At 40.5% G+C, this 26,676-nt stretch overlaps 1 protein-coding gene across 1 annotated transcript in view; it reads left to right on the forward strand.

Moving 5' to 3' along the window:
* The window catches only part of Usp45 (ubiquitin specific peptidase 45), a 67,521-nt gene extending 41,274 nt beyond the window's left edge, over positions 1–26,247 (forward strand). Inside the window, exons 9-17 of the mRNA XM_051160790.1 lie at positions 2,359–2,440; positions 7,576–7,667; positions 9,007–9,063; positions 9,604–9,747; positions 16,676–17,309; positions 18,461–18,558; positions 23,366–23,452; positions 25,283–25,436; positions 26,108–26,247. Of these exons, the coding sequence (XP_051016747.1) occupies positions 2,359–2,440; positions 7,576–7,667; positions 9,007–9,063; positions 9,604–9,747; positions 16,676–17,309; positions 18,461–18,558; positions 23,366–23,452; positions 25,283–25,436; positions 26,108–26,238 (1,479 nt within the window). The 3' untranslated portion in view covers positions 26,239–26,247. The remainder of the gene's footprint in view (positions 1–2,358; positions 2,441–7,575; positions 7,668–9,006; positions 9,064–9,603; positions 9,748–16,675; positions 17,310–18,460; positions 18,559–23,365; positions 23,453–25,282; positions 25,437–26,107) is intronic.
* Positions 26,248–26,676: the final 429 nt, after the last annotated feature.

Here is a 26,676-nt window from a genome sequence, read left to right on the forward strand (position 1 = left end):
AAGGACATGCCCCACCACTCCCAGCCTTCCAGTTTCTATTTTAATTTCCTTTAAAGTTATTCTTTCTACTTTTATTTGATTTTGGCATTCTTTCTCTAAATTCATAATTTGACTGCTTCATCCATTTGCTTTTATTATTTTCAATTTATTTAAATATTTAGGTATAATTTTTTTATAAACATTGGAAAGTATCTTAGATTCTGATATATAGTGCCTTTATTTTCTGTTGAAATATACCATATTCTCTTTGGCATTTTTTGAACAGAATTCTGTGTCATATTCACGGTGTAAAAGCAATTTCAGGGGCTGGAGAAATGGCTTGGCATTTAAGAACACTGGCTCTTGTTGCAGTGCCAAAGTTCTGTTCCCAGCTCACACATTGGGCTGCAAAAGTATGCAACTCTAGCTCCAAGGGATCCAATGCCCTCTTTAGGATTCCTTGGGTACCTGCATGGAGACACACACCTTACACACAGACACATATAAAAAAATCAATAATTTTTTAAAGTCTATTTCAAGCAGTAGAGTTGTTTTTTGGTTCTAATTTGTGTGTGTTCCCATATGTTAGTGCATGCATGTTTTTGCATGGGGGCCCAAAGTTGACTTTGGCATCTTCCTTAATATGCTGTATGCTGTATGTTGAAGCAGTGTCTCTTGAACCCAGAAGTCATCATTTTGGCTAGTCTAGCTAGCCAGCTTACTAGGGGGATTCTCCATCTACACTGCTCACACACTAGAATCACAGTCAGGCCCCCACAGTCACAGTGGCTTTGTGGGAGGCAAGGATTCTGGAGATTGAAATTTTAGCTCCCCATGCTTACGTGGCACGGACTTTACCCGCTGAGCTGTCTCCCCAACCTTCTACCTCTCAGACAGAAGATTTATATAGTAAAACCTGTGACCAATACATAGAAAAAGATCTTTTGAAAGATGACAATTTTTTTTTTCGAGACAAGGTTTCTCTGCATACCAGTTCAAGCTGTTCTGGAACTTGCTCTGTAGACCAGGCTGGCCTCAAACTCAGAGAGATCCACCTGCACTGTCTCCTAAGTGCTGGGATTAAAGGCGTGCACCACCACCACCTGGCTGACAAAATTTATATTAATTAGAGGCACAGCAAATGTGAATACTTTGTGGACTTAAAAAGGTTGGAATATATAGTTTATTCTGTTTTGAAAGGTTTTTGGCACTTGCCTAACATATAGATAGAATATGTAAAAGTAAGGGCCATGAGACTGTGACTCAGTGGTAGACTCTTAAGTAGTATGTGTGAGCCCAGGATCAGAGCCTAGCATCACACATGTGTGCATGCACACACACATACACACACAAACACAGGTGTGTAGAAATATAAACCTTGTAACTACTACAAGCAGCTAAAGAGACAGTCATTACTGACAACACTAATGATCACCATGATCATGGTTTGAGAAATTGTTGATCAATGTTGGTTGATAGTCTGGATTTTAGGGTCCCTGTGTATGTGCCCTTTCTTTGGAGAGACCGAAGTGGCTAGTGATAGCTTCTTATACCTTAAGGTTTCTTTGTAGGTAGAAAATTTTATGTGATCTGATTTCATGTGGTCCCCTGTCCCCGAGACAGGGTTTCTCTGTGTAGCCTTGACTGTCCTGGACTCACTTTGTAGACCTGGCTGGCCTCGAACTCACAGAGATCTACCTGCCTCTGCCTCCCAAGTGCTGGGATTAAAGGCATGCGCCAGCACCATCTGGTGATCTGATTTTTTTTGTCTCCCTTTTCATATTTTGTCTTGATGAGGAATGCCAGTTTAGATAGAGGGACTATGGGAGGGAAAGACACTTACTCTAAACCTAAAGGAAAGCTGAACTGGGTTATTTGCTTGTGTAACTGCTAAAAAGGCTTCTAATGTGAGAGGGAACCCGAACAGAAAGTTGACTCTTATATATGAAAATGTGGCATTAGAAAGGTTTTAGATTTTTGGGTTCTTTTTTGTTTTTGTTTGTTTGTTTGTTGTTTTTTTGTTTTTTTGTTGTTGTTGTTCTTTCTGGTTTTGTTTTTGAATTTGTTTTAAAAGCATGGTCTCACTCTGTAAGTCCAGACTAGCCCTAACTCACAGTCCTGCTCCTTCCTCCAAATGCTGAGATTACAGGCTTATGCTATCATGCCCAGTTAGAGGGTTTGTTCCTTTGTGGAATTGTACAACTGAAAGATAGAATAAACTACGTATTCCAACAATAAATCCCAATTTAAAATTCAAATATTTTATTTCAAGGGTAGGAACTGAGAGCCATAGTGTACTTTGCTGTTTGAAAGTCATCCCTGTGTTGAGAATGGGATCTTCATTAACCACCACTGGGTTCTGATACCTTTGTTTTACAGAGGATACAAGCCAGCATTCTGAAAGCATTTAACAACCCAACAACTAAGACTGCTGATGATGAAACGAGAAAAAAAGTCAAAGGTTTGTTGAGTCTGTTAAAAAGTACTTAATAGAACAATATAGCAATGTTCTTCCTTCATCCAGGGCTCGGGGAACATGACAGATGAGGTGGGGGGAGGGGCAGAGTGCTGAAGAACACTTTCCTCTCCACATGCCTACACTGGCATGAACTCTCAGCAGCTGTGGTTTTCCAGAGCCTGAACAAAATTCTGGAGGGATCCTGACACCTGTCCTTCCCTGAATATGTGGATACTTTTAGTTGTTGCTAGAGGGAGGAGACATTTTTTCAGTGACATATCCACTGATGAGATGGCCATGTATCTGTAAATAATGTACGGTACCCATAATCCTGTAGGGAAGAGCAAGAAGGGAACAGTGGGAGTGGGGGATACAGAAGTGTTATGGGGATAAATATATATGAAAAGGTAATGGAACCCCAATGTTACATAACACGGCTATATACTATTAACCCCAGACAGTGTCTTTACAGAGGAACAGTTGAGCGTCCTGTGAACTAATGCTCTGAAGTAGTGAGCTCAAGAGGAGAATGCGTCTTTCTGGGCATTCCCAATGGTAGAGGCAGCACAGGCACCGCCCAATTGACAAACGTTCCCTTTCCACAGTGTCAGAGCTGCTGACTATGCCTGCAGTAGTCCTACAACTTCTACATCCGGGCATTGGCAATGTGTGTGCTGCTGCTGTTCTCAGAGCTGTAGAGTGAGCCTGTCTGGATGGTTGTAAATGCACATTAGAATACACTACCTTAGTATGACATCAGTTCTTATAAATACAATGTTGTGTAGTGTTTGTGTGTGTGTGTATGTGTGTGTGTGTGTGTTTCAAAGATGCCATTGGGTAGTGCTTGAATCCCTTTGGGCAGTAACTGAGGAGGCAAATCATTCAGGAAATAGTCCTACATAATTTAGTATGCTGGGCAGTACTTTGGGTTTAAGAAGAAATTGTGATATCTGTTTTACTAACTGATAAAAAATGTCAACTGCAAAACGCCTCAATTTTTCCTCTGAGCCCTGATCCTTGTACAGGCTTCATAACTCAAGTTCTTAAAAGCCCTAGATAATTTAAGCCTCTCAGTTGTAAGAGGTAGCCAAAGCCTATCTTTTCTCTTGAAAAAACTAATTATTGTGTTACATGAGAGCTGGAGTCATTCAATTCATCCCAACTTTTGAGAGACGTCAACATTCTAGCAAGAGGTTTTGATTTTAATGTTACATTAAGGGTCACATGGGTGTGTCTCTGCAGATGACTCCTCAAGAACGGATTTGTCACTAGACTAGACTAGGATAGAGTACATCATAGGGTAGCTATTGTGTTACCGGGCAGGGCAGTGTTGCAAGGTACTTGGATACAGTGAAAAAGGTCGTATCCTTCTCTCTTAAAGGGAAGCAGGAAATCCCTGGGGCTTGGGCATGCAGGCAGACAGATCTCTAATAATTTGAGACCAGCCACTTTTGAGTGACCCAGAATCTGTCCACAAAAAAGAATGCACTGAGATGGAAAGAACATGTGACACCATATGTGTAATTTTTTTCTTTTTCCTTTTCCTTTTGTTTTGTTTTTCAAGACATGTTTTCTCTATCTGTGGCTGTCCTAGAATTCACTCTATAGAGAGATCCGCCTGCTTCTGCTCAAGTGCTGGGATTAAAGGCGTGCGCCGCCGCTGCTGCTGCCACCACCACCACTACCACCACTACCACCACCACCACCACCTGGCTGTAATTTTCTTTTTCCGATACAGGGTTTCTCTGTGTAGCTTTGGCTGTCCTGGACTTCCTTTGTAGACCAAGCTGGAACTCATAGAGATCCACCTGCCTTTGTCTCCCTGAGTGCTGGGATTAAAGACGCATGTTCTAATTTTTTTTATTTAAAAAATATTTATTTATGAGCCGGGCGTGGCGGCCTTTAATCCCAGCACTCGGGAGGCAGAGGCAGGCGAATCACTGTGAGTTCGAGGCCAGCCTGGTCTACAAAGTGAGTCCAGGATGGCAAGGCTACACAGAGAAACCCTGTCTCGAAAAACCAAACCAAACCAAACAAAACAAAACAAAACAAAACTTATTATGTATATGTATACCAGAAGAGGGAATCAGATCCAATTATAGATGGTTGTGAGCCACCATGTGATTGCTGGGAATTGAATTCAAAACCTCTGGAAGACCAGCCAGTGCTCATAACCACTGAGCCATCTTTCCAGTTCCTGTAATTTTTTTCCCTTAATCAGACTAATATCTCATGTGTGGATCCATTGACCACATGTCCATACATGGGATCTTCTAAAGGAGACTTGCTTGTTGAGAGTAGCGCCCTCCCTTGGAAGCTGTTGTTGTCACACTTTTATGTTAGATGAGTGGTCACACAATATACTTTTCATATTGACCATCCTCAGCCTCCACTTCCCTGTCGTCTCTGGATGCCTTACCTGCTCCCCACAAAGCCCCCAATAAGGATTCCCCCTCTTTGAGAATTGAGTACTATCCTGTAGTCCAAAGGTAAAAGGCTAAGACCCCATTAACCCGTTGACTTATTGATAATAACTGCTCCTCTGTGGGCCTCATACATGAACTGCAGTTGATAAGTTAGTGATTACAGTACTTCCATCACATCTAGAGAGTGGCATTTTGTAGCCTTTCCCTCAGTTTTCTGGCTCTTACATGCTACATGCCCTCTCTTCTGTCTGTCGTGTTCCCTGCCTTTGAGGGAGTGGTATAAGTGACCTGCTTAGGGATGGGCCCACACTATAACTTTTTATGCACCCTGCGCAGCCATGAGCTGGGAAACATTTTTGTCTATAGAGAGCAAACTTGGGGCTACGTCTAGTTCACTATCAGGAACATGTTCTCCACATGAGTCTACTACCCCTCTGTGCCTTCATTGTTTGCCAGGCTTGCAGTATCAGGCACTGGTTCACCTCCTCAGCGGAGAGGGTATTGAGTTCATTCAGAGGGCAGTTACATTACCTAGTTTTGTTTAGATAAAATAACTGCCTAGATGTGCCAAAGACATTGCAGAGTCACTGCTTATTAAAGAAACTAATAGTAGCAGCACATCTTGCCTGCTCCAGCTTTGTGCTACATGTCTGTCAATATGAGGCAAGCCAGTGATTAAACAAAGCTCGTGTAGATACTGCAGTTTGTGTTTATGTCCCGTAACATCCAATTCCCACTCTCAGTGTACATCCCACTGTTAGTATGCAGCTGTCATCGTGGACGACATGTAAGACGATGTTTGTGTTTTCTTTTTAACTTTTATTTTTGTAGTACTGTTTATAGTATATGACTATAATTTATAAATAAGTGCTCTAATACTTTATTATAGTCGCATGTTTAAAACTTACTTTCTCAGCCAGTCATAGTGTCACACACCTTTAATCCCAACACTCCGGAGGCAGAGGCAAGCGATCTCTGTAAGTTTGAGGCCAGCCTGGTCTATAAAGTCCAGGACAGCTAAGGCTACATCATGAGACCCTGTCTCCAAAGGAAGGGGTTTGATGTAGGGCAGGGACATAGTTTTTCAGTGGGTACCTTGTTACTCTGTGTTGTGATGCTGCCATCTAGTGCATGTTTAGAGTAACTGCCCTGGTTTTCTTTCCGTTTGTGTTGGTTTCATTTTTAATCTCTTATTCAATTTTTCTTAAAGAAAAATGGTGTTTCTTAATGGTTACTGTAAAATTTCTATCGTGTAAAAGTGTGTCTTCTTTGTTGTTCAGTGTTTTGTATAAAGCTTTTTAATAATTCCCAATACTTTCCATAAAGGCAGAGGGTTCAAAGGGTAGAAGTTTGGAAGCAAGACAGACAGTTTTGTTAATATATTTTCTGTCTCAGGTTTTATTCTGAAAACTTTAGCTATCTATCAGAGCAGTAAGATTAGCACAGTGCATCTTCTTGTGCGTGTGTCACCTACCTTAACTTCATCCATGGCATCTTGTTTAGTCAGTGTTCTCCAGCACTGGGTTTATTTTAAGCAAACTATTAGCACAATTCCCATTGATCTGTAAGTTCTTCATAAACAAAATTCTTTCAACTTTTTTTATTTTTGGTGTGTTGAGAAAGGGTTTCTCTGTGCAGCTTTGGCTATCCTGGACTCGCTTTGTAGATCAGACTGGCCTTGAACTCACAGGGATCCACCTGGCTCTGCCTCCCGAGTTCTGGGATTACGGAAGTGTGCACTGTGCCCAGCCTATTCTCAACCTTTAAAAGCAATCACCAAGCACATGTATGTACATGTTTACATGAGTCTCACTGTCCAGAGTCACTTCTTACACTATGTTCCACATAATTGTCTTTTACACCCCCTTTCATAGCTGTGGTTCTGGAATCAGTAGCATCGAAAGCAGTTATATTCCCTGTTCTTTCTACTTTCTGGTTAGATACAGAGACATCAAAAAGATTCATGGGAGCAGCTGGGGTGTGGTATGATTAGCAGTTATTGCTATATTTATTTTACCTCTTAAAAATAGTTTGGGCTGAAAAGATGACTCAGCAATAAAGGTGCGCACTCACAACCCTGATGGCCTGAGTTCAATTCCTGGGACCTACCTGATGTTAAATCTTAAAAATTATGGTCCTCAAGCTGGGTGTAGGAGCACACGCCTTTAATCCCAGCACTTGGGAGGCAGAGACAGGTGGATAGCTGTGAGTTCGAGGCCAGCCTGGTCTACAAAGTGAGTCCAAGACAGTCAAGGCTACACAGAGAAACCCTGTCTTGAAAAACCAAAAAACAAACAAACAAACAAAAAACAATAAACAAAGATTATGGAACTCAATAGTTATATTTCCTTTATAAAATTATAGAGAAGGATACATCCCATAAAATACATTATGGGATGTAAAATAGAAGCTCTGTTTCATCGAGATGACTTTTATTTTTAGATTTATTTATTATGCATACAGTGCTCTGCCTGCATGTACACCTGCATGCTGGAAGAGAGCACCAGAGAATTTTATAGATGGTTCTGAGTCACCATGTGGTTGCTGGGAATTGAACTCAGGACCTCTGGAAGAGCAATCAGTGCTCTTAACCTCTGAGCCGTCTCTCCAACCTCCAGATGACTTTTAAATAAACAAATAATGCCATGCTATTGTTGGACCAGTGACTGTTTTGTAAATTTTATAATTTTAAAAAATGGCTTCTTTTTACAGCCTATGGAAAAGAGGGCGTGAAGATGAACTTCATAGATCGGATCTTTATTGGCGAATTAACTAGCACGGTCATGTGTGAAGAATGCGCGAACGTAAGTACCTAAAGTTCACTTCATGCACTGCACTATAACCCCATTGTTTTTGTTGTGGTATTTTATTTGTCAAGTATCACAGTGGCTATGGGTACATAACAATAGCAAAATCAGGGCATGGGTGTGATTTCATAAATTGATAGCCTTACTTTCAGGAAGAGGAAGGACCAATTTCAGCACTTGCTTCATACACAAATAGAACCACTTACAGGGCATTAGTGGTAGCTCGGAAGTAACTAGTTTGTGTAAGCCAACTGTCTTTTTAAAGGTAAGATCATGTACTTTGCTTACTTAGGCTCAGAGGTGATAAAGCTTACAGCACATGACTGAAGGAAGTAGGGATAGACTGTTATGGCAATAGTCACCACTTAGCTTTCCTGTAAGAATCAGAGTCAGCTTTTTAAAACATCCAGGGAGAATGGCAGCCAAGAGGTTGTCTTCTACATGCAGTCTTTAATAGTCATTAAAAAAAAAAATGTTGGGGCCAGGCACTGGTGGTGCACACCTTTAATCCCAGCACTTGGGAGGCAGAGCAGGTAAATCTCTAAATTTCAAGCCAGCTTAGTCTACAGAGAGAGTTCCAGCACAGCCAGGGCTACAGAGAAAAACCCTGTCTCAAAACAAAACAACAACAACAGCAACAAATTGAAAGGTGTGTGTACTTAATCTTCGGATTTAGTACTACTTTTTGTTTTGTTTTGTTTCGTTTTTCAAGATAGGTTTCTCTGTGTAACAGCTCCAGCTGTCCTGGAACTCGCTCTGTAGACCAAGCTAGCCTGGAACTCATAAAGACCCGCCTGCTTCTGCCTCCCAAGTGCTGGGATTAAAGGCATGTGCCACCACTGCCCAGTTTTTAACGCCATCTTTAACAACTTAAAACATGCATAAATTTTTATAGATTTTTCAACTACTTGGTAAGAAATATTTCTGAAAATGTGGCTGAGTATGATAGATTAAATTTTTATCAGATTTTAATGAAGGGTATCAATGTCCAGTTTTCGTGCCCTCTCTAGTTTTATTTAAAAAAACAGAATTATTATGTCTCCCCTTGCCTGTGACATTGAAACATAAACTGTGGCTATAACTTAGTTGCTAAGATCTGTAGAGCACTGGGCATAGACGCTGATTTCTCTCTTACACAGGTATCTTCTAAAACAGATTATCCTAAGAAAAAAACCAGTTACACTGTCAGATTCTGTTTTTTCTTAACACTGTACATTGCATTTTAACATGATATTTTAAATCACCTGGGAAGTTTGATTTGTTTTGCTCTTTAACAACAGTCTGTGTCTATGTTAGAATCCTAACTGGACTTCTCAATCTGCCTTTTCTTTTTAAGATCTCCACTATGAAGGATCCGTTCATTGATATTTCACTTCCTATTATAGAGGAAAGGGTAAGGAGAAGAAATCCTAAAACTCCTATGCAAAGCGTGCATTCATTCATTTATGTAAATACCTGCTGTGTTATCTGTGTCTCGGGGTCATGGTTTACACAGAATTGGGTTTGTGTAGTGGGTTTGGTATCAGCTTAATGTATGTGTGCACGAAGTGTGTATATCTTCTTACTCTCCGAGATTAAATCTTTAAGCCTTGTAGTTTGAAATTGTGAAGAAAATTGTGCTTGTGAGAGGGCTAGAGAGATGGCTCAGCAGTTAAGTACACTGGCTGCTTTTCCAGAGGACCTGGGTTCATTTCCAAGCACCCACCTGGCTTGTGAGCTCACAACTGTCTTGAACTCCGGTTCCATTTCTGGCCTCCATGGGCACTGATGCAAGGGACACACAGCCATGTATGCCAACACAACACCTATACTAAGAAAAGACTTTTTAAAAATTATTTTAAAAAATAAAATCATTATTTTGCATTTGTAGTAAGTTACAAATTTTGAAAATAATTTTTTTTGCCAATTTTTTTTTATGTTAAATGTGGCATAGGTTTCAAAGCCTGTACTTTTGGGGAAAATGAGTAAATGCAGAAGTTTACAGGACACAGACCAAGATCATAACAAAGCCACCGTTACTGTAGAAAATACCCATCAACCCAGAGCTGCCAAGAAGCAGTCGTCACCTAAAGATAAGGTAAGTCAGATTGTGGGGGCAGATTGGGCATGTTTTTAATCCTTTTATTTTGAAAAATATCAAGCATGTTCACAAGTAGAAATGCCCATCTGATGTACACTCAGCCTCCTGTTGCTCAACTTTACAATGATCAGTTCATGGCTGAGCATGTTTCTGACATGTATATCCCACCATTTCCTCTTTCCCCAGCCTAGGTTGTTCTGAAGGAAATCCCAACTAGGTCTTGTACTTCAAAATACATCTCTAAAAGTTACTTTTTAGAGGTTGGGACACTTGCCTTAAATGGTGACTACTCATAAAAACAAAGAAATAAGAAATGAAGATATTCTTTGCAAATGTAAGCACAGCACCAGCATAATACTTGAAATTATCAATAATTCATTAGAGCCAGGCGTGGTGGTACACGCCTGTAATCCCAGCACTCAGGAGGCAGAGGCAGTTGAATCACTGTGAGTTTGAGGCCAGCCTAGTCTACAAAGTGAGTCCAGCCAAGGCCATACAGAGAAACCCTGTCTTGAAAAACCAATTAACCAACCAAAAACAAATCAATAACTCATTAATAAAAACAAAAATGTTTTAAAGTTTGGATTTATAATTTTAAAAAGAGTCAATAGATTATAATTGACTAGCAGACTTTTTTTGGTTTTTTGAGACAGGGTTTCTCTGTGTAGCCTTGACTGTCCAGAACTCACTTTGTAGACCAGGCTGGCCTCGAACTCACAGTGATCCAGCTACCTCTGCCTCCCGAGTGCTGGGATTAAAGGAGTGCGCCACCATGCCCGGCGTACTAGCACACTTTTTAAATCTCTTTTTAATCTACAGATTCCCTTATTTATTTACTGAAGAAATGTGATCCTTTGGTCAATAGTTTCCTGCACTGACCCAGAATTCATTTTGCTATTGAGTTCTCATGGTTCTGACAGGTTCTTCTCTCTCTTCTGCTTCCTCTCTACTGCAATCAAATATAGAGGCCAAATTTTAGCTTTGATTGTTTATTTACTTTTCAGCAAGACAACTTGTAGCCAGGTGTGGCAGTGCATGCCTGTGTCTCTAGCACTGGAGAGGCTGAAACAGGGTTCCAAGTTGAACTTCATAGCAATTCTGGCCCAGGCGGAACTACAGTAGCAAAATCTACCTCGGAAACAGTAACCAAAACAAACCTGGGGAGACAGGGCTGCAGGGAGAGCAGGAGAGAGAGGAAGAGATACTGATTTTTAAGTGGTAGTGTATTTTAAGTAGAGACATACAAGTTTTGTGTCTTTGCATATTGCTAGCTGTTAAAGCATTTTATAGATACATTATTTTCCTAGAGACAAGTCTGGTTGTTAAGGATTCTATTAAAATCAAAAGAAATCAATCAGAATTTGTATTTTATTTACAGAGAACATCTTTTATATGAAACTTTTGTAGTGACTCAGCAAACTGACATGAAACTGAAGCTAGCCCATTAGAAGTCTTATAAGTGGGAACACTGCAGTAACCAGCATGGGTAGTTTTCTCTTGTTGCTGTTTTATTTTTACCTTATTAGTTATCTGTCCGTCTGGCTGTCTGGCTGTCTGGCTGGACAGAATCTTGTGGCATTGTCTAGCCTGGAACTCACTGAGCAGCTTAGGCTGGCCCAGCACTTGCGTCAGTCTTCCTGCTTCATTGCTAGGATTACAGGCGTACTTCTTAAATAAATGTCTGTCTCGTTTCTGCCCCAGAAAATACCTAGGGTGGTTAATATGCTTGAACATCTGCCTTTTTCTAACAATAGAGACCAGAAGCTCCTGGATTATAGCCTCCTGTGGGTTGACAATGAAGACACTCCATGTTTTGATGTGCTTCTCTGAAGTACTGGCTAGGAAAATATGAGAATTTAATAACTTCTCTTTAGCTTGTGATTTTTGCGTTGTTTTGTTTTGTTTGAGACCAGGTTTCTCTATATAGTACCAGCTGTTCTGGAACTTGCTATGTAGATCACGCTGGTCTTGAACTAACCCGGATCTTCCTTCCTCTTCTGCCTCCCAAATGCTAGGATGAAAGGCATGTGCCACCAAGCCTAGCCTATTTCTATTTAACTTTAAGAGCTAGTGGGCAATGCTGTGGATTGGTCATAGCACTTTTAAACAGCTGAGAGAAACAGTGCCTACACAGTAACAGTTGGGCACTGAAGGTATGCTGGTCTTCAGATACTACAAATGGATCCCGTAGTGCTATAACTTGGCTTCAGGTGGAAAAACTTGAACCCATTTTTTATTGAATTCCTTTTCATGTGATAATATGTTACCTTTATTGCTGTCTTTCTAGTTCACGGGAGGACAATATAATCTGCATATGTTTACAAAGTTAAAAACATACCATTCTCGTAGCAACTTTTATTTTATTTTGTGTGTATGAGTGTTTTGTCTGCATGCATGTCTGTGCACCACATGCATGCCTGGTGCCCTTGGCGGCCAGAAAAGGAAATCAGGTAGGGATAGATGGTTGTGAGCTGCCATAAGATGTTGAGAATTGAAGCCGGGTCCTCTGTGAGAGCAACAAGTGTTCTTAACTGCTGAATCATCTCTTTAGCCCCAGCCTTTAGTTTCTTTGAGAAACTATGTAACATAACTGGATTCTTTTTTCTTTTCTTACTTCTGTATCACCACCTTGGCTGTCTTCCTTTGAGAATTTTGAGAAAATTCAAGAAAGAAAAACATTTCTTTATTTTTTTAATTTTTAATTTTTAATTTTTTAGAAAAACATTTCTTTAACCATTTTTATTTGCTCTATGTTTTTAAGGTGTAAAATGGACTTTACCCTCACATTTGGTGTTTTAGCAGAAACTCATTGAATATTTTTAAAATAAATGCGGTTTAAGTACTGATCTGATAGCTAATTGTTGATCTTTTTACTATATGGTCCTACAATTACACCACTAAGATGGTACAGAATTTCAGAGAGAAAATGATCATGATGTATAGGGCTAAAAAAAAAATAAACCTTAGGCTGGATGGTGGTGGTGCACACCTTTAATCCCAGCACTCGGGAGGCAGAGGCAGGTGGATTGCTGTGAGTTTAAGGCGAGCCTGGTCTACAAAGCAAGTTCAGGACAGCCAAGGCTACACAGGGAAGCCCTGTCTTCGAAAAACAAACAAAAATAAACCTTAAATAATAAGTCATGTGTTTTCATTGTTGGGAAATCAGAAGATAAGGCCATATTCCAACTATTTTAAAACATAATGACCTGGGCAGGGTGACACATGCCTATAATCCCAGCACTCAGGGAGGTAGAGGCAGGTGGGTCTCTATTAGTTTGAGGGCAGCCTGGTCTACAAAGTGAGTGCAGCTAAAAAAGGTCCTATATTGTTCGATATTACTAATAAAGACGCAGATGGCCAGATGCTGGGGTAGAAACTTGCTAGCCCAGAGAGGCAGAGAAAGCACCCGCTGACCTTCCTCGTCAGCTCATGTCCTAGGGGAAACCCCAAAGGCCCAAAGCCAAAAGCTTGCTAGCTCAAAACTCAAAATCATCTTCTTACCCCACCCCCCTCCAAGATAGGGTCTCTCTGTGTTAGCCTTGGCTATCCTGGGCTTGCTTTGTAGACCAGGCTGGCTGTGAATTCACAGCGATCACTGTATACATAATAAATAAATAAATCTTTTAAAAAATCATCATCTTAACCTCTCTGTCTTAAACACCTTCCAAACTCAAAGTCCCTCCTACTCTTTAATCCCTGTCAACTGGTTTCTTGCTCTGCTTCTTGACCTAGGGTTAACTTTATTAAATCCTGTGTACAGAAAGCTCTTAGATTAAAGGTGTGTGCTAGGGCTGGCTGAACCACAGCGCAATCACCTGTTTACAATAAACAGAAAGTTCTTAGATTAAAGGTGTGTGCTAGGGGTGGCTGACCCACACCACAATCAGCTGTTTACAATAAACAGAAAGTTCTTGGATTAAAAGTGTAAGCGCTGAACCACACCAAACAAGAAACAGGGTTTTATAGTTCATAATCTCAGGGTTCACAACAGGATCAAATATCCTGCAACACAAGGTTATACAGAGAAACCATGTCTCAACTCCCACCCCCAACCCCCCCCCCCCCAAAAAAACACATTGTGAAAGCACACATTAAAGAGAAACTTTAGCCTGGAAGTTGCAAGAAGCTTCCCTGTGGTGGTCAGAGAGGAAACATAGGAGGAAGTATAATGTGGTCTTCCACTGTCTTTTTCCTGGTTCCCACTTGCTCTAATGAGCTTGCAGTCAGCCCAGGGGCTCTGAAACATGAAATCTATCATATTGATCTCCACTGTGTGTACCTTTTCCCCACACTTGTCTCTTTTCCAGCTGGACTTCCAGATCTTCTGTCCCCTTTCTTAGCCTGTGGGGCCTTTGAACCAGATGTGCCCTCTACTGGGAATATCCCAGTCTTTTCCTTCTCGGCGTCTGAAGATTCCTCTGATCCCCTTAACTGCTCATCAGTTCTTCTCTTTTACATTTCTATAGCACTTGTATTTGCTCTGTTATAACAGAATTCTTACTAACATTTGGGTTCTTGGCCATGTTGTACTCACCAAGTCTGTTGAGTCAAGATATAAATTAAGAAATATCAGGTGGATCTCTGAATTCAAGGCCAGCCTGGTCTATAGAGGGAGTCCCAGGATGGCTAGGACTACACAGAGAAACCCTGTCTCAAAAAACCAAAACCAAACCAACAAACAATAAAACAACAAAAAAGAAATCTGCCGGGCTGGAGAGGTGGCTCAGAGGGTTAAGATCAATGGCTGTTCTTCCACAGGTCTTGAGTTCAAATCCCAGCAAGCACATGGAGGCTCATAGCCTCTATAATGAGATCTGGTGCCCCATTCTGGCCTCTAGTCATACATGCAGGCAGAAAAAACAACATTAAAAAAATAAAAAGAAATATGTCTAAAATGTTACCGCTTACAGGTGCGGATAGGAATTTATATAGGCTAAGTAAGGAACATGTTTTGGGGTTTTTTTTTCCCCTTTGTTTACTGTTTGTTTGCTTGCTTGTTTTGAGGCAAGGTCTCCCTGTGTAGCCCAGGCTAGCCTGGAACTTTGTGTAGATCACAGAGATCCAACTAACTCTGTTTTCCAACTCCTGGGATTAAAGGTATGCACTATCACATAGGCCAAGAGAAAGGTCTGACCTATGCACACCTGTTCCCACTGGCATCTGCTGTTATTTTATTTTTTTATTTTTATCTTATGTGTATGGGTGGGGGTTTTTGTTGTTGTTGTTGTTGCTGTTTGTTTTGGTTTTTTTCTTTTTCTTTTTCGAGACAGGGCTTCTCTGTGCAGCCTTGGCTGTCCTGGACTCACTTTGTAGACCAGCCTGGCATTGAACTCGCAGAGATCTGCCTGTCTGTGCCTCCTAGAGTGCTAAGATTACAGGCATGTGCCACTGTGCACGGCTTGTGTATGGGTGTTTTGCTTGTATGTATGTCTCTGTACCACATGTGTGCCTGGCACCTGTGGAGGCCAGAAGAGGGCATCATGTGCCTGGAACTGGAGTTACAGAAGGTTGGGAGCTGCTGTGTGGGTGCTAGGCATGAAGCCAATGCTCATGGGAAGTGCTGTGTCCCTGCTGCTGTATCTCTGGAACCTTGCTCAGTACTTGTACCTGGATGGTGTTTTGGGAGACCAGTGTGATCATTCCCATGGTCACTGCCAATGACGCTGCTGACTGTGGGCTGCTGTGTGCTTTGCTTCACTTGGCCACAGGAAAACTCACTGTGCTGGGTACTTGTATCTTGGATATGAGGAAATTAGAGTACTGAGTTGTTATTAATTTCTTCAGTGTCACTGTCTAGTTAGTGGCAAGACTTGAACCCAAGTACTCTACTACTGGCACATGCCCCTGACTTCTATCCTAAACTACCTCTTGGACAATAAAGATTGCTTTTATGCAGTTTTCATTATCCTTTCAAGATAATTTTAGGGATAATTGGTCCTAATTTGTATTATAAGCTTAATACAAATAGTTTTCGGTAGTTAAATTTATATGGGCTAGGCATGGTGACACGTGTCTTTAATCCTAGCATGAAGGAAACAGGCAGGCAAATCTCTGAGTTCAAGGCCAGCTTTGTTTGCATAGTGAATTCCAGGCCAGCAGAGCTACATAGTGAGACTCTGTCTCAAAAAATAAAATAAAATAAAATAAAAAAATCTGTGCCATCAAAGATAGGAATGTGAGCTTTGATTTTCATTAGGAGTAGCATAGATAAAATAGGCCAGTTCAAAATCTGCCTGGGTTTAGTCCCTAGCACCATAAAACACAGACAACACAAAGCCAGCAGTCCTAAAAGATTAGAATTAATTCTACTTAATTGTGTTTTTATTAAAGCAGATCCTCAAGTTCAAAACAGTGTTTCATAAATTCATAGGTGAACTTGTTGGATATTTGTTTGTTTGGTTGGTTGGTTTGGTTTTTTTGAGACAGCCTTTCTACATAGTCCTGACTATCCTGTAACTCACTATGTAGACCAAGCTGGCTTTAAACTCACAGAAATCCCCCTGCCTCTGCCTCCCAACTTCTTGGATTAAAGGTGTGTGCCACCATGCTTAGCTCAACTTGTTGGATGTCATCCTGAAGTTTATAACTTGTTATTCATCATTTATTATGAGGTCTTTACTAGGCCAAATGCTTAATGATAGAAATAGATGTTTTAGTTCTATAAGGAAGATTTAAGAGTCCCTGGTAGCCCTGTTCTACAGAATTCCTGTTCCCTTCCTCACCTGGGCAGCCAGTATTGTTAGACTCCAGGTAACAGTTTACCTTTAAAATTAGAGCACATTGTTTCTCGAATAGGTAGACTTTGAAATGGATCTCAAAGACGTATTTATTGAATAGTTGTGGGCAGTTAAGTAGGGCTTTAGTTGCATTTGTTTTCAATAAGGTCATAAGATTTTTTTCTCTGAAAAATACTGTCAACTTACAGAATCAACTCAGTCATGACAGAAAACATTTAAGAAAATTGCCACCTGGAGAAGAGAAAACTTCTCTCATTCAGAAGAATGAGAACTTGGAAGTGAGCCACTTTTCCAGCATCAGGAGTACTGAGTCATCACTCAACGAAAGCCCCACTGATGGCAGTGAGAAAGAAGCCAGCCTTTCTGAAAGCAGTGCTGATGCCGACAGCGAAGCTTCTGAGTCCGAGAGTGCTTCCAAGCGGACTGTGCTGTTCCAGTCCAATGGGGACCCCTGTGGGCACACGGAGCAGCACCTGCACCCCACAGACACACATAGTGGTGATGAAGAAATGGCTGAAGCGATCGCTGAACTTCATTTGAGCAATGCTGTGATTGGAAATAGAGATTTTCACAGGGAAAAACAGCCACCAAATGCCCCAAATAATTTGTGTTTTTCAGAGGGAAAACACATGAGGTTTCACAGTGCTCAACATGCTTTTCAAACTCTTTCTCAGAGTTATGTAACTACGTCTAAAGAATGCTCAGTACAGTCCTGTCTCTACCAGTTCACATCCATGGAGCTGTTAATGGGCAACAACAAGCTTCTTTGCGAGGACTGTACTGAAAAGAGACAGAGATGCCAAAAAGAAACCAGCTCTGCAGGTAAGCGTCTGGCTTGCTTGCTTTCTGTGTGACTGATGGGTTGACGGTGACTAGCATCTTATAGTTTCTTTATGTGTGCGTTCAGCCTCTTGGCACAGGCTGAAGGTCCTTGTCTTACTTAGGTCTCTGAATTCAGGACACTGAGTAAGCAGAGTAGATTTGCAGGAAAACAGCAAGAAGTACACTTCTCTGTCTTGAAAATTCCAACCCAGGTAGTCTAATCTGAGGGATCTAGCTGTTTAAAATCTTTCTGATTTATAGATGAATCACTAGTGGGATTTGAGGTTACTTCACAAATCCCCTCAATTCCTTACAAGGCCAAGATATGTATTTGAAGTTCTTTAATATATTTATGCCATGAGTCTAGTGTTTGCTTGGTTAGAGGAAGATGGGGATTCTCACTTGGTAAATTTTTTTTCCAGCACTCATGATTGCAAAGAATATTCTTGGTGGCCACATTGTTGCTTGGGATAGGCAGAGGGTTTAGTAGGTAAAGTGTTTGCTGAAACAAGCATGAGGATTTGAGTTCTGGTCCTCAATACCCATACAGAAGCCAAGTGCAGTGGCACATGCCTGAAATCCTAGCACTTGGGAGGGAGAGGCAGATGCATCTCTGTGATGTACAAAGTGAGCTCCAATACAGCCTGGACAGCATCGTGAGGACCTGTCTTTAAACAAAAACAAAGAACAAGGTGGAGAATTGATTAGGAAAGCTGCCACTGTCAAACTTCTGACCTCCACATGCATGTACACAAAGTGCATTAACACCCCCCTCAAACTTTCTGCAACATGACACCACACATGAACACGCAGACACACACACACACACACACACACACACACACACACACACACACACACTAAAAAAGGAGTTTCTTTAATATTTTTAAAATATGGTATAGCCAGGTATGGTGGCACACACTTCTAGTCCCAGCACTTGGGAGACAGATCTGAGTTTGAGGCCAGCTTGGTCTACAGAGTGAGTTCCAGAACAGCTAGGGCCACACAGAGAAATTTTAACTTCCTCCTCCCCACTCAAAAAAAGCCACCTGAAAAACACAATGCAATAGTATTTAAATAGCTTTTATGTAAATGTCTACCATAAGTAATACATTCAGTGGAATTTTACAAGTACATTTGTATTTATGCAGAAAAGAAAGCAGGAGGTGTTTATACCAATGCCAGGAAGCAACTGCTCATATCTGCTGTCCCAGCTATCCTAATTCTCCATCTTAAAAGGTTCCACCAGGTAAGAGGCCATTTAGTAACACTGTAATTAGTTTCAGGATATGATTGCAGGGCTCTAAGTGCTATGAGACATTGTTAAACATTAGATAGTGTTTCCTGGAATAAAAAAATATGATATCATGTGGGATTTCCTGTACTATGGAAAAATCTTGAATAACATTATTGAAAGGGAGGGCAGGAGAGATGGTTCAGAGGAGAAGAGACTGGCTGCTCTTCCGAAGGTCCTGAATTCATGCCCTCTTCTGGCATGCAGGCACACATGCGGGCAGAACACTATATACATAAATAAACAAATCTTTAGGAAAAAAATTAAAACATTACCGAAAGTGGTAGGAACCTAAGCAATGTCTCGAAGTGGTATGTGGTCACAGGTATGTTTTAATGGAGGCTAAATGTTATTAAGAAGAAATACAAGCTGGGTGTGGTGACACACACCTTTAATACCTGCACTAGGGAGGCAGAGGCAGTCAGATCTCTGTGAGTTCAAAGCCAGCCTGGTTTATAGAGCAAGTCATGGACAGCCAGAGCTACACAGAGAAACCCTATCTTGAATACCTCCCTCCTCCAGAAGAAGAGGAAGAGGAAGAGGAGGAGGAGGAAGAGGAAGAAGAAGCATTATTATTACAAAGAATAAAAAGACAAAGTCCACACAACTCTCTGAGCTCTCATGACCTGGCTGAGATGGTGTTTGGACTGGCAGTGTTGACTAGGGACCAAGCAAAGCAAGGAAGGAGGCCTTAAACCCTTAAGACTTCAATAGGAGGCAACCTAGATGTTTTTATTGTTCAAGAGAAGCTCACCTTCCTTTAACTATTTATGATCTGAAGCTTGTATCTTGTTCAGTGGGATTTTGTTTTTCTTTCTGGTGTTTGGTTTGAACCCAGGGTCTTCTGTTTACTAGGTAGGTGCTCTGCCATTGACATCTCTTGCCCTGTTTTTCTTTTTTTCTTTTAAAATTGAGACATTCTTAGGATGTTGCCCAAGCTGGTCTGGAATTTTCTGTGTAGCCTGGGAAGGCCGTGAAATTGTAATCTTGCTCTGGCCTCCCAAGCAGTTGTGCCACCAGGCCTGACTACCTTTTTGTTTTTTAATCACTTTTCAATTTCTCTGGAAGAAGAAATAAATATGGATTACTAAGTACTGTAACTTCTTTTTGTTAAGCTAGGGCTTTTGTTGTTGTTTATTTGTTTTGTATTTTATTTTATTTATTTATTTTTTTAAAGATTTATTTCTTATTATTATGTATACAAGCGTTCTATCTGATTGTACACTGGCATGCCAGAAGAGGACATCAGATCATATTATAGATGGTTGTAAAGCCACCATGTGGTTGCTGGGAATTGAACTCGGGACCTCTGCAAGAGCAGCAACCGCTCTTAACCGCTGAGCCATCTCTCCAGCCCCATTGTTTTGTATTTTAAAATAAAATTAGTAATCAAGGACTAGGTAGATATCTCAGCTGGTAAAGGTTAGTAAAGGAGGAGAAGGGGGAGGGGAAGAGTTAGGTGCTTGTTAGTTATTAATGCTCAGGCCTTTAGTCTCAGAAACTGGGGAAGGAGCAGGGAGAAACTTTGAGTCCCAGGACAGCCAGAGCTATGTAGCGAGACCTTAAGCAACAACAACAGCAAAAACCAAAACGAAAACAAACAAAAAAGCTGGTGGTTCTCCATAGCTAATGTTACAGAAACGTGGTGGAGATGTGCCACCTCATCTCGTCTGTATGCTTGCTGAAGGGGCATCTCTACAGACTACGAACAAGGAAGGGCACGCCAGATGCAGAAATTAATTTGTTTTGTATTTGGTACTTGCATTCTTGATATGAACAAGTTTAAAAATATTTATGAGTCCTTTAGTCCCTTCTTACTCTGAAGCTGAGTGTGACCTCAGGGAAGCCACAGCCTTGCTCCCAAGGCTTGGAAATGGTGGGGACGTTCCTAAAGGATATCTAACTTTTTATTTCTTAGTATCTCTAAAATCTTTTTAAAAATAATTTTTTATTTTTAAAAATAATTTATTCAGCCAGGTGTGGCTGCACTTGGAAGGCAGAGGCAAGGCGGATCGCTATGAGTTCAAGGCCAGCCTGGTCTGCAAAGCAAGTCCAGGACAGCCAAGGCTAACACAGAGAGAGACTACATCTCATTTGTATCTTCCCATCCCCTAGACCTCTGACAGAAGGGGACCTCCTCCGCCGCAACAGCCTATCAGGTCTCATCTGGATAGCCTGCTTCCCCTTTCTCTGAGTGCTGCCAGGCCTCCCCACCAAGAGGAAGTGATCATATTGGGGGCACCAGAGTTCATGTCAGAGGCAGTCCCACTCTCCCCACAACCCTAGAGAATGAGCTGTCCATTGGCTAGATCTGAACAGGGGGTGGGGTCTAGGCTTACTGCATGCATTGTCCTTGTTTATTTTTATGTAGTAATTTTAGAGCTATATTTCAGAACCATACACAGCACTTAAGAACAAACCTCAAGCTGACTAGAGATGTTTGTCACAGACATACTAACTGACTGTAAGTATGCAGACAACTCTTAAAGTCTGATAAGAAAGGTGCTGGCCCCAATAGATGAGTGCAGGGCTCCAGAAGAGGGAGTACAAATTCCAGTAATGTAAAACAGAGGCCCATCCTTTCCAGAAAACTAAATAAGATGTCTTTTCAAAACTGCAATTTAGCAAAGATACAGAGTCTAAAGGAAGACCTAGACATGCGTGTGCCAGCAGTGGGAATCTGCATTGGTAACACCACCTAGAAGTCAGCAATGGTGTCAGGTGATGTTTTAAGTTAAGCAAAGGTACTTCCATAATTAATCTCACTTCTAAGAACTTGCTGCATTGAAATAGAGATATACCCAGCAGAGCCATTTATCTTACAGATCAAGCCAAATGGCAGATTTAGCATCTAGTGTTTAGAACATCTGATTTATAGTTTAATGACCAGGGAAGAATCACTCTGTTAAAAGAAAAACAAAAGGCAAGAGACTACCTACGTAATGCTAGATATTTTCTAAGAATTGTCCCCTAGAAAAGGATTCATCCTCTAGGCCTTTATAGATGCCTTTCTATGTGGAGTATTTACCAAGAGTCTCAGGGCAACTGAGGAGAACAGACCAGTCTGAATAATCTCATTGCTGGTATTCGATGCTTATAAAGGTTGCCTGATTAAAAAAAAAAAAAAAAAAAAAGGGAGGCAAAGAAATTCCTGCATGTGATCTTGTAATTTCATATCAGCTATGTGAATCCTCTTAATGATCATCTGGGTCTGGAGAGATGGCTTAGTTGATAAAGTGCCTGCCTGTAAGAATAAATAAAGAAACAACTGGTCATGGTGGTATATGCCTGAAATGTCACCGGAGTGGAGGCAGAGACAGGCGGATCAGCCAGCATAGCCTAATTGGTGAGTTCTAGGCCAGTAACAGACCCTGTCTCAAAAAGGAAAGTGATGACACCTGAGGATTGACATCCAAGCAATGGCACCAGAAGTTGTCCCCAAGCCTCATATACATGTGCACATTTCCAATGCATGCACACATGAACAAGTGTACCTACATGAAGAAGCTCACATACATGCACACACATCGCTTGGACAGTATTAGTTGGTTGGTATATTTTGACAAAAATTGTTTTTTCTTTAGATAAAGCTCAGAAATAAAATCTGACAAATATACAGTGAAGTTATGTGATTGGTATGTAATGTCAGGAAAAGACCAGTGATGTCAGGGAAGATGGGACCTGCTTTGTCTCGGCACAGCACTCACATTTAAGTATCTTCTCATTTCATCTGTGCCCTTTCACTTCTAATAGTGGATCGATCTGTTTACAATTTTTAAATTTTTAGTTTTATTAGTGTGTGTGTGTGTGTGTGTATGTGTGTGTGTGCGCGTGCGCGCGCACATTGTGGAGGCCAGAGGATAGCTTTTGAGAGCTGGTTTTCTCCTTCCACCTTGGGTTCCAAGGACCAAGCTCAGGTCATCAGGCTTGCACAGTAAGTACCTTTCCCTGCTGAACCCAGCCCTCAGTTAAACTTAATTACCATCATACAATGGAGAACACACATTTTTAAAGGTAGCTTTGGAAATAAGATTTTTAAACAGAAAAATAAGAGTTTTCCTAAGATCATAAAAATTTGTTTGATGTAATATGTACCATTTACTTTTATTGAAAAATAGTGCAAGTGTTCAAAGTCTTTCATTGAGTATCATTGAGTTTTAGAAATGAAAATCCATTTATACCCATTTTCTGCCTTGGCCTAGACAATGTTGCCTACATTCAATTTTTTTTTTTTTAATATTTCTTTATTAAGGATACAGTATTTTGCCTGCATGTATGCCTGTATGCCAAAGAGGGCACCAGATCTCATTGTAGGTGGTAGTGAGCCACCATATTGTTGCTGGCAATTGAACTCCGGAAGAGCAGCCTGTGCTCTTAACCTGTGAGGTGTCTCTCCAGCCCTGGTGTGCATCTGTAACAAGTCATTGACTTAGGTAGTCTTGAATCTCATTGAGTACATTTCCATTGTCAGTGGATTAGCTTTTAGTACATTAAATTTATAGTGCTATTAATTGTTGTAAAAACCACAGAGGAAGTAATTGTTAACCTTATTGTTCATATTAGAAAAAAAAAAAAAAAACCTCATGTGAACAAATAACCTAATAACAACATAGGAAATCTAATTTTTAATGTGTGAAAATTACAGACTATTAGTAGTCATGCCTTATTTATATCTGTGGAAATAATAACTTCTAGAATTCTTCTTTTGGTTTTCATTAAACTAACTTTTGTTTTACTAAAAATTTTATTTTGTCCTTTTAAGGCTGGCTTGAGTCTTCGTAAAGTAAACAGACATGTAGACTTTCCACTTACCCTTGACTTAGCGCCATTCTGTGCTGCTACCTGTAAGGTATGATATCTTAAGAAATTTAATTAATTTCCAAGTGAAATGCTTAAAAGCATACTGTTTATGTTTGTTAGACTATGATTTTGTTTTTGTTTAAATTAGCTTTTCTTCTTGAATGAGTCACTGTGGCTTATTAGTACAGCAGATGTGACTTTGGTTTTTTGGAAGATAAGTAAGGCATTAGGCATGGTTCAGAACCATCAACGCTGCCTGTTAAGTAATTAGCAGGCGATATGATGGCTTTGTGCCTTCCCGTTCCTCTGAGCAAACCAAATAATGAGCTATAGTTAGAGCGTCTGCGACATCTGTGAAGGTCTGTATCTTTTGCAAATCAACACACTGCTGCATTGTTTTCTTACGCTATTTCACACATGCTACTCACAGCTACATACTTATCAGCTGAGTGCAACAGGTCTGAATTGCTAATGCCGTACTAACAAGGTTTATAATTGTTTGCAAGTACTTACACATTAGACTTGTGCAGGTAAAGCTGATGAACATTTTATTGAGCAAAACAGTTTTACAGTAATAGAGTGTCATATTTATGATTACTGGCCAGAAGTCCAGGTTTTGTGGTATGTCATAGAATACTTAATTGAACTTAATAAATCCAGTACATTGACTAATTGAATTTAGCTTTTTGGTGACTCCAATTTGTTTGATGTGGAATACCAGCTCTGTCAATTGCTAACATTTAGTACTCACAGCCATTATTCCTAGAAGTAATTGATAATACAGCAAATAAGAATGAGATTTTGTAAGCTCTATGTTTAGTTTTTAAGAACATTGTGTTTTTGAAAGTACCTATTCTGCTAGGCATAGTGGCACACGGCTTTAATTCCAGCACTCGGGAGGCAGAGGCAGGCAGATCTTTGTGAGTTCGAGGCCAGCCTGGTCTACAAAAATGAGTCTAAAGACAGTCAGGGCTACACAGAGAAACTCTGTCTCAATAAACAAAAAAGAAAGAAAGTACGTATTCTAAAGAACTTCTGACACACTTGAAAGTAGACAGAACAGTACACTGAACCTCCATCGTGCGTTTCTAAAATCTGTCCCGTCTCGCCCCCTTTCCTCACCCACATGCTTTTCTGCACTGTCCTCTGTTACTACTTTGAAGAATGTATCATTTCATTATGTACGCCTAAAATAGAATCATTGCTGTATTCTCTTTTTCTGTTTTTGTTTTGTTGTGCTTTTTGTCTTGCCTATACTGTCCTGAACTCATGAGCCCTCTACCTCAGCCTCTCAAGTGCTTGCATCATCCTAACCACCATATATTTCTTCTGTGGGTTGCTTTTTGGTGGGTGGGGATGGCAACTGACTCAAAACATCACACATGCACTGAGCTATATGCTCCCGGCCTCTCTCCCATTTTAACACAACCATTGAGTGTCATTTAATATATCCTCCATACATTTAGTGTTCATATTTCCTGTGTTCTTATACATGTATTTGTAAAATGAATTAATATTCAAGTCATTTAAAAATCAGTATGATAATTAAGATGAATTAGAATACAAGTAAATATCAATGATGTTAATACTATTTTAATGAATAATTTCTTTTTTCCTTTTTTGTATTTTGCCAAAATTTAGTTTTTAATGATTATCCCTTTTTCATCATTGTTTTTTACATGCAGGCAGTAGTAATTAATGAGGATTGGATAATTTAGGGTTTGATAGTCTCCCCTGACTTTTTGTTTTTGTAATGCTGTTGCATAGTGGGCATTCTGTTTATTGAGGATCTCAGTATGGTTTTAAGAATACATTTCTCTTATGCACTTACTTTTTACTCAGTTTCACTTAATGTACTTCTTGCCCCTTTGTTTGAAAGAATATAAGTGTGGGAGAGAAAGTTCTCTACAGTCTCTACGGTATAGTGGAACACAGTGGCTCAATGAGAGGAGGCCATTACACTGCTTATGTGAAAGTGAGAGTGCCCTCCAGGAAGTTATCTGAATCTATTCCTGGAAGGAAAACCGTGCCGGGTAAGCCATCCTATGCTGGTGTGATCCACAAATACTGTATTTTCTGACTATGAAAAAGTGTGTTCTTAATTGTTAGCAGTGTCTGGCTAGCACAGTATGTACATGTCACTTCCTCATCTGCCTTTAAAGCAAAGCAGCCTGGTGTGGTGGCACATGCCACCTGTTACCCCAGCACTCAGGAGGCAGAGGTGGGCAGATCACTGTGAGTTCCAGGCCAGCCTAGTCTACAAAGTAAGTCTAGGACAGCCAGGGCTACACAGAGAAACCCTGTCATGTAGGAGTGGGGGGTGGGGGTGTGGAAGAAAGAAAGAAAAAGAAAGAAAGAAAGAAAATGAATGAATGAATGAATGAAAAAAAAATAAGGCAAGCTTCTGTGGAGAAGGTGACCTTCCCCAGTGTAATAGTTGAGTAAGGAATGTGGGGTTTTTCTGTTTTTGTTTTTGTATAATAAAGAGTTGGTGTCTGGGGCAGGACTTCTGGGCAGAGGTAGTCTCAAGCAGACCCAGGTGGGTGGAGACAGAAGGGAGAGCAGAGTACCGGAGAAGTTGGGTTAACTTAGTAGCTAGCAGAGAGACTGCCCCAGTAATAGGCCAACAGCTTTAAACCGTATAGATGTGCTCTATTAATAAATCTGTATAAATAACTATAAGTTGTACTTTCTGTTCTGCTAGGTGTGAAAGAAGCTGATAGTGAATTGGGAGGCCACTGGGTCCATGTCAGTGACACTTACGTGCAGGTGGTTCCAGAGTCAAGAGCGCTCAGTGCACAAGCTTATCTTCTTTTTTATGAAAGAATATTATAACTATGTTAATTGTTAGTTAGCTCATTTTTATTTCAATGCTGCAATCATAACCATAATATGTATTATGTCTTTGCAGTCTTTAGGAATAGTGCATCCTTCCAGTGTTATTTAACTTTTTCACCATGTGATGAATCCTTTAAAAATAAATTAATATATTAGGTGGTGGTGGCACATTTCTTTGATCCCAGCACTTGGGAGGCAGAGGCAAACAGATCTCTATGAGTTCAAGCCCAACCTGGTCTACAGATTCAATTCCAGGATATCCAGGGCTACACAGTGAAACCCTGTCTTGAAAAACAATACAAATTAATTACTTAGTTAATGCTTTCAAATCTGTATTCTTAAATGTAAAAACATGTTTTATGTTACTTTTCATGTCCTTGGAGATTCCCCCTCAAAAAATTTGATAGTAATAGAGAAATCCTCTTTATGATGTGA

The sequence above is a fragment of the Acomys russatus genome, chromosome 2 (assembly GCF_903995435.1).
Source record: "Acomys russatus chromosome 2, mAcoRus1.1, whole genome shotgun sequence".
Taxonomy (NCBI): Eukaryota; Metazoa; Chordata; class Mammalia; order Rodentia; family Muridae; genus Acomys; species Acomys russatus.